Source organism: Sinocyclocheilus grahami, unplaced genomic scaffold (assembly GCF_001515645.1).
Source record: "Sinocyclocheilus grahami isolate Dianchi unplaced genomic scaffold, SAMN03320097.WGS_v1.1 scaffold28.1, whole genome shotgun sequence".
In the NCBI taxonomy this organism is placed as follows: Eukaryota; Metazoa; Chordata; class Actinopteri; order Cypriniformes; family Cyprinidae; genus Sinocyclocheilus; species Sinocyclocheilus grahami.
Genome location: NW_015505207.1, coordinates 1,063,453 through 1,071,535, shown reverse-complemented (window position 1 = coordinate 1,071,535; position 8,083 = coordinate 1,063,453). Strand labels below are relative to the sequence as shown.

General features: G+C 39.5%; 1 protein-coding gene across 2 annotated transcripts in view; it reads left to right on the top strand.

Annotated features, from left to right (window-relative positions):
• LOC107569399 (poly [ADP-ribose] polymerase 4-like) overlaps positions 1-8,083 on the top strand; it is an 18,687-nt gene that overhangs the window by 3,342 nt on the left and 7,262 nt on the right. For both annotated transcript variants that reach the window (XM_016255496.1, XM_016255489.1), the window contains exons 4-26: positions 1,129-1,243; positions 1,397-1,475; positions 1,654-1,752; positions 1,853-2,011; positions 2,111-2,248; positions 2,353-2,511; positions 2,876-3,027; positions 3,125-3,256; positions 3,582-3,680; positions 3,805-3,988; positions 4,112-4,256; positions 4,430-4,572; positions 4,838-4,969; positions 5,058-5,144; positions 5,232-5,396; positions 5,484-5,527; positions 5,786-5,864; positions 5,952-6,089; positions 6,213-6,420; positions 6,540-6,610; positions 6,691-6,878; positions 6,968-7,067; positions 7,185-7,355. In XM_016255496.1, coding sequence (XP_016110982.1) covers positions 1,129-1,243; positions 1,397-1,475; positions 1,654-1,752; positions 1,853-2,011; positions 2,111-2,248; positions 2,353-2,511; positions 2,876-3,027; positions 3,125-3,256; positions 3,582-3,680; positions 3,805-3,988; positions 4,112-4,256; positions 4,430-4,572; positions 4,838-4,969; positions 5,058-5,144; positions 5,232-5,396; positions 5,484-5,527; positions 5,786-5,864; positions 5,952-6,089; positions 6,213-6,420; positions 6,540-6,610; positions 6,691-6,878; positions 6,968-7,067; positions 7,185-7,355 — 2,987 coding nt within the window. The remainder of the gene's footprint in view (positions 1-1,128; positions 1,244-1,396; positions 1,476-1,653; positions 1,753-1,852; positions 2,012-2,110; positions 2,249-2,352; positions 2,512-2,875; positions 3,028-3,124; positions 3,257-3,581; positions 3,681-3,804; positions 3,989-4,111; positions 4,257-4,429; positions 4,573-4,837; positions 4,970-5,057; positions 5,145-5,231; positions 5,397-5,483; positions 5,528-5,785; positions 5,865-5,951; positions 6,090-6,212; positions 6,421-6,539; positions 6,611-6,690; positions 6,879-6,967; positions 7,068-7,184; positions 7,356-8,083) is intronic.

Below are 8,083 nucleotides of genomic sequence, written 5' to 3'. Positions count from 1 at the left end.
TCAAAATCAACAAAAGAGCAATGATATACAAGTGCTATAACAAGTCTCAGTTAGCTTAACACAGTACACATAGCATGGCTTTTTTAAATAATATAATAAATAAAAAAGAAAACAGATAGAATAGAAAAAGAATAGAGCAAGCTAGTGTTAGAGGTCTGTTTTGCTTTTGATAATTGTATAATAAATGAAAAGAAAACAGATAGAATACAAAAAGATTAGAAAGCAAGTGTTAGTTTTTTTTTAAGAAAACAAGCAGCAAATGAATAGAGTGCAAGTCTAAAAGGGACAAGTGTTTTTTTAAAGAATAGAATTAGAATAGAGAGTTCTAGAGTTAGAGGGTAAAGCTGCTCGTATTGAGTTGGGCAGGTCATTCCACCAGGAGGGAACAGTTAATGAAAAAGTCAGAGAAAGTGATATTGTGCCCCTTTGGGATGGCACAATAAAGCGACGTTCACTTGCAGAATGCAAGCTTCTAGAGGGCACATAAGTGTGAAGTAATGAATTTAGGTAAAGGGGTGCAGAGCCAGTGGTGGTTTTGTAGGCAAACATCAATGCCTTGAATTTTATGCGAGCAGCTATTGGTAGCCAGTGCAAATTGATGAACAGAGGTGTGACGTGCATTCTTTTTGGCTCATTAAAAATTAATCTTGCTGCCGCGTTCTGGATTATTTGTAAAGGTTTGATAGAACTGGCTGGAAGACCTGCCAAGAAAGCATTGCAATAGTCCAGCCTGGACAGAACAAGAGCTTGAACAAGGAGTTGTGAAGCATGTTCCGAAAGAAAGGGCCTGATCTTCTTGATGTTGACTAAAGCAAATCTGCAGGACCGGACCGTTTTAGCAATGTGGTCTGAGAAAGTCAGCTGATCATCAATCATAACTCCAAGGTTTCTGGCTGTTTTTGAAGGAGTTATGGTTGATGTGCCTGGTGAAATTGGGATGAAACGACGGGTTTGCTGGAACCACAAGTAGTTCTGTCTTGGCAAGGTTGAGTTGTTGTTGTTATAGTTTCTGCAGTGCATTTTTGGTGAGAAATGTATTTGACATATTTGGGTTATAAAAGTATTAAGTAAGATTAAACCATGTATTTTAGTGACACTGTTGACATAATGTTGTTTTTCACCACAAAGAAGTAAAAGTGTCAACACAAGTACTAGAAAAAGAGAAGTTCAAAGGTCACCCTGAACTCCCAAAGACTGAAGCTGAGATTCTTCAGAAGAGTGGACCCTGTCCTGGAAGGTTCAGGTGCGCTCTTGTTTTTTATCACTGACAGTTCTTGAGTTTGTTCAGCAGGTTTTTTTTTTTGGTTTGTTTGTTTTTGAATCAGTTTCTACAGCATTTGACCTGTTTAGATGTGCTTGTTTACCTGACTGCATCTTTTCCCTTCACTCAACACAGAGTTTACAAAGAAGGCGACCATGGCCTGCCTGAATTTCCTTCATATTTTCAAGTGGCCAAGTATTCTGTTTTTGAGAGGGTGAGTGACTTCATGCGTCAATCACAATAAAATGATTACTGGACATCAGGGGGAAAATAAAATAAATAGTGAATAATGTATGGTGACCCCTTTAACACATTCTTGAGCTGATTCTATTAGCGCCCACAACTGTTTGTAAGTGTTTTCATGTCTGCAAATGTTTAATTGTGTGTTTCAGGTCAAACCCAAGACTTTGTCTGTTCTGGAGCTGCAGAGTGCCAAAGGCCGAGCAGGCCAGCAGTATCGTGTGTTGTGTTCAGTCTTGCGTGAAGCTGAGGTTTGATCATCATGAATGTTGTTATCTCTGGAATCACAGATGGTGACGGAGGTGCTGAATTTGTCTTGTGGTGATGGTGATGGACTCTCTCTCGCTATAGACCACAGTGGTTCAGGACAAGCTTGTGTTCTGCGTGACATCTGAAGATGCTGTGGAAGCATATCTGCAGCTGATGAAGGAGATTGGGACAGAGGGATTCACAAAGACACACACACTTTCCCCTGAGGTTGAGCGCTTGGCATCCTACAGCCTGCAGCAGGTTAGATCAACGCAACGCAGATCTGTTTTTATTAATTTGATATATGTATAACATGTGAATAATGGGTGTGAAGTAATTGCTCACTCTTTTGATTGGCAGCTGCTGTTGGAGGAGAAGCTGAACTGCAGCACATTGTCACAGGAAGTTGGTGTCTTTGTGGAGCTGGTTTGGACTGAAGCTCTCGGTTCCCTTAATAACATCCTGACAGTCCCTGTCTCCAGAATCAGCCTCAATGATGTGAGAATGAGCTTAGATCATCACACACAGTGCAGTGGAGAAGCTGACAGGAATTTGCTGTGTTTAACGGTTCCGGTGTGTTTATTGGCTCTGTGCTGCTACAGGTGAGCAGGGTGGAGGGATTGTTACTGCAGGCACAAAAGACTGAGAAAGAGGATGAAGTCAAAGCCCTGCTGGAGGAGGTCAACACTCTTCTGCCCCTCAGAATGATCGACCCTCCTTCCAAACACAAGCTTGTGTCTCAGAAACTGGACCTTTGTCAGGTATCACATACATCAATTATAGTATAAAATTATTATATTATTTTAGGACCATTAAGATCATGGTATTATAATATTATTTTCATGATAATTAAGCTATTTTTCTTAATACTTTCATTTCTGGATGGTTTTACTTTTAGGTTTTTTTATAATTCTCATTATTTTTAAAAATAATTGTCAGTTTTATAGATAGATCATTACAAACTAATAGATTTTTTAAAACCGTAATACAATGCTTAGTTTAAATAAATGAAAGTCAAACAAATACCGAATTAAATTCCCTTACATTTGAGGTTTGAATTTGGCTTTTTAATTCAGCAGTGCAGATCTGACCTTTTCACTCTTTTAACTCTTCTGTCGTCTCCAGTTGATCAGAGATATTGTAAATGTGAGTGAGGCCACTCTGGGATGCCCCTCACCCTCGTCTCTGGGAAAATATCGAGCTCTGAGGTGCAGCATTGAGGTTGTTCCACCACAAAACCCTGAGTTTCATGTTGTCTCTCAACTGCTTCAGGACAGGTAAACGTGATTGTGCTGATTGTGGTCTGAAGTTCAAACATGAATGTATTTCAGAACATGTCTTTATATAATTATGTTAATATTATATGCACTACAGGCCTTTTCAGATTAAGCAGATACTGCGTGTCAGCAGAGGAGTGGAGCTTCAGTTGTTTAGGGAGGATTTAGGCAACATTAAACCCCTCCTCCACTCCACTAGTCCCAGCAGTTTTGTTGGAATACTGTCTCGGTGAGAGTTATTAATAAATCATTTATTTAAATATTAATGTTAAGTGAATGCTGAATTATGACAATCTTAATGTAACAATCAAGGAAATAAGGAATACAAAAATACCATGTTGACCAAGCCTGAAAAACCAAAAATCGAATATCTGACTACACATTGGTTTGGTTTAAGTTACTTTTTTTTAATGTCTATTCAGTAATTTACATTTGTGCAATAATAATGTATTTTCTTAGAAAATGCTTATATGTATATGATTAATTGTCATTAATTTGATTGATCAGCTTATCATGTAATTAACTGAATATACATTTTTAAACATTCTTTACAGAGGTCTGCTGCTGCCCAGGGTTGGAGTCGAACAGCATGGAATTGAGAGGACGGATATCGGCAATCTTGGAGGAGGAATCTACTTCAGTGACTCTCTGAAGTCAGTGGTTTTTAGCATTACTCAGTCATCTCTTAATATAACAGATTTATTAATAATGTGAACCCACTATCATGATGACAACTGGAGATTTTAGCCAATCAGTACGTTTTTCTCTGTGTTAAAGGACTAGTGTGAAATACTCCAAGCCCAGTGTGACTGACGGCTCTCGGCTGCTGTTGGTATGTGAAGTGGCGTTGGGTCGGTGTAAGGACCTGCTGAAGAAAGACACCACTTTGACTTGTGCGCCTGACAGCTACCACAGTGTACATGGAGTCCAATGCTCCCCCAACAGACTCTCTGAATTTGAGGTGCTTTTCTTACTCATTTTCTCTGTACTTAAATATTCTGCTTCTGTTTTTGGGATTTGATGTGACTCTTGCATTTGTGTGTGTGTGTGTGTGTGTGTGTGTGTGTGTGTTTATATTTGACAGGATGATGAGTTTGTCGTCTATAACACAGAGCAGATCAGACTGAAGTATGTGGTGCTGTACAGTCTGGAGGGAGACCAGTTAAAAGAGTTCCAGCCTCAAATCAACACTCAGCTCACACAGCTCACCGACACAACACCTGATATCTGTGAGTAATATCTAGTGAACAGGACATGCTCAGATACCAGCTTTTATATGTAGAGGAATCAGTTTTAACTAGCGCTGTCAAATCTATTACATTTTTTATCAAATTCATTTAAATCTTAATAATATGCTAAAATTTGTGTTTATGTTTGGTTTTGTGCGAATGTGTTGCTTTAGTGTCCAGTGATGACAGTGAGGGTTTGGAGTCCATTAAGAATCCTCTGGAGGAGATGAACGCAGGTTTGCTGGACAGCAGTGGTCAGAAACTTCCTCTACAGGCTGTCAATGCGAGGTGCAAGCTGATGGACCTGCTGTGTCAGGTACGATACTACAGCGGTGGACTGCAGTTTGAAATGAAAAGAAATGAGCATGATGAATTCCAAAGCAAACCAAAAGAACTACACAGTGGAAAAAAAAAACACTAATAAAATTAAACTAGAACAAGGCAGCGTTGGACACAATCAAGACCACGGGAACAAAGTAAAAATAACAAAATAAAAGAAAATCCCACATCCAAACATGTAGATCAGAACACTGAAATATAATTTCAAACTACAACATTCATTTAATCTCTGTTTCCACCAGGTCATCATATTTCAGACCTACACAAACCAGAGTGCTGTTCCCATTGAAGCAAAGTATGTCTTTCCACTGGAAGAGATGGCAGCAGTGTGTGGATTTGAAGCCTTTATCAATGGAAAGCATGTCATTGGAAAGGTGCGTGTCATTCAGAATTTGTCAAATACAGCCTGTACTCTTTAAACATCTTTTTCATCAATTTGCAATGTCTGTTTTTGTCCTGTAGGTAAAGGAAAAGGAGCAGGCTCATAAGGAGTACAAGCAAGCCATAGAGAAAGGTCATGGAGCCTACCTGATGGACCAGGATGCCCCTGTGAGTTACTGTAACTGATCTGGAGCTCATGTGTGTGTGATAATGTATCAGAAGGTTTCTTTAAGGTCATGTGTTTATGTGAGGCAGGATGTATTTACTATCAGTGTGGGGAATCTTCCTCCTGGAGCCACAGTTTTGATCAAGGTGACGTTCATCACTGAGCTGGTGGTCAGATCAGGCTCTATAATCTTCTCACTGTCTGGCAGCGTGGCACCATGGCAACAGAGAGCCGCCCTTAATCAGACAACTCAGGTACGACACTCTTTTGTTACTGTATTTAAAATCCTGTTTGGCCTGCTGATTGCTAGCATTTTGACTGACAGTTGTGTTGCATTTCAGGCCACTGTTGAAAAGATTGGTGTGACAGAGCTTCAGTCAGAAGGGTGAAGATCTAAAATACTGGAGAATTCACAGGGAAATTCACTCAAGATTCACTAAAAATGAATTGCACATGCTAATGACTAACAATATAAAAGCTGAATATTTAATGTAGCAAACCACATGTAGCATCATTTAACCTTTAACCTTTATAACATCATGCTTTATATACAGTAGCACCTGGTCTAGTTGAACTGTGGATGGTCACTAAATAAGGCACAGCGTTGTTGTAACTCGGTTTCATTTTCATTCTCTTTCTTCAGGGAGTTTTCTCTGTCTATGTCCATTGAAATGCCTTATGAGATCATCAACTTAAGCTCTTCACACGGCATCAAAACCAAGGTGATCAATTCGTTTTGGTGCATTGTCTTACTAAAATACTTTTTAAAAAAAGCCTGAATTAACAGTATTAGTGTTTCCCCTGTTCAGAGGACAGACTGTAAGGCAGTGATCAGCACGTTACCGGGACAGACTCTGGGATCTGAAGGATTACAGGTGTCCTTCAGTCTTTCTAATATCCACATGCCCAGGATGTGGGTCGAGAACCATCCGGATAAAGATAGTCAGGTAAAGAAATTATTAATCAAATCTGTTTTCCTATCTGTCATGGTTATTGCACACAAAAAATGCCACTTTCCATCTTACGCACCCTGACAAACATGAACACTGATATGGACCTGATCCCTGCAGGCCTGCATGCTGGTGTTTTATCCAGACTTTAAGTCAAGCGGGGTGTCCAGCTCTGAAAGTCCGTCCAGTGTGAGCGATGTGGTCATTCTTCTGGACTCCTCCAAGTCCATGCAGGGAGACGCCATGCTGAACGCCCGCAGGATTGCCCTTCAAGTCCTCAAATCTCTGCACCGCTCACTGAAGATCAACATCATCTCTTTCAGCACTGGTTAGAGCTCACTGAAACTGTCTGATACTGTTTTATTGATCATCATGTGGACATTTTTATATCCCTCTTATTTTCGTGATGCAAAGTGAAGCATTATGGGTAAATGTGTGTTTTTACAGATTACAGGGAAGCTTTTCCTGCACCAGTGGGTTTAGATGAGGCATCTGAAGCAGCCAGAAAATTTATTATGGTGAGTAATGTTTACAAATGGTTAAAGATGGTTCTGAAACTCAGTTTCTTTGCGTATCATTGCATTTCTCCTCTCTTCAGTCATGTGGCGGCTCTAGTGGCAGCACTGATCTGTGGCGGCCTCTCCAGAATCTGAGTCTGCTGCCTCCCTGCCGGGGTGTAAGGAACATCCTGCTGCTCTCTGATGGACATGTTCAGACCCAGCCTCTGACCCTACAGCTGGTCCGAGAAAACTCCTGCCACACGCGCCTATTCACCTGCGGACTCAGGTCTGCCTTTAAACAAATCTCTTTATTTTTCTCCTTCAATTACACTGAATTTCTGAGCGTACAGTTTGATTGTGTTTGTGTTTGTCTAGCTTGACAGCTAATCGTCATATGCTCAGAGCTTTGGCTCAGGCAGGTGGAGGAACATATGAATTTTTTGACACAAAGATGAAACACACTTGGACAGAGAAGGTGAATCACACATTGTATTTTTTTAAATAACTTAAAAGGAAATAATATCTTTCCAATATGGGCCAGGCTTTAGTCTGAGGCTTGCGTTGAAGAGATTTGTGGGTAATTTAATTTCAGGTGCGCGCTCAGGTTCAGCGTATGGAGTCTCTCGGCTGCAGATCAGTGGCAGTGAAGTGGCAGCAGTTTAACCCCACAGCGCCCCCTCCTGTTCAAGCCCCCTCACAGCTTCACGCCCTCTTCAGTGACTGTCACACTCTCCTATACGGATTTGTGCCACACTGCACTCAGGTAGACAGGCTTAAGTTAAAAGCTGCATTGTTACTTACTGTAGTTGTTATTAGGAATGGGTCATATATTGAATATTCACAACAAAAAATAGGCAACATCATGAATATAGTGGTCATTTTAGTGTTTCTTCAGTGTTACAGATAGAGTTGGTATGTTTTCATTGTTGTGAATCACTTCAAACGGTTTCAAATAATTGATTCAAAACTCTGAATCAACATTTGCATAATCACTGAAAAATGTTCATGAACACTGAATGTAGATGTATCAAGAATGTATTGATACATTAACAGGGCTCTACGCTTATTTTTCTTTTTAGGAGCACTTGTGCTCCTAACTTAACAAATTTAGGAGCACAGTCAAAAATTTAGGAGCACCTTCTAATCAATAATCCAAAATTTGATCAAAAATTAGCCTTCCCATTACGAGGTGATATTTGACTCCTTAAAGTGACTTACAGTGGAATTTTATTTTTACCTTTGTAATGGCATTTTTCTAACTTTATTAAAAGTATGTAATCTTTTATGTCAAATTAAAAATATATATATATATATATATTATAAGCTTTTTAAAAATTCTTATTAAAACCACAGAATAAGAACAAGTAGAATAAGAAGAATAAGTTACTAATCAAATTAAATCAGTATTAAAATTCATTTGTACAGAGGTGGCACAGAAGAACACAAAAGTGGCATGTAGGTGTATTTTCAGACATTTAATGAGGATCAGAG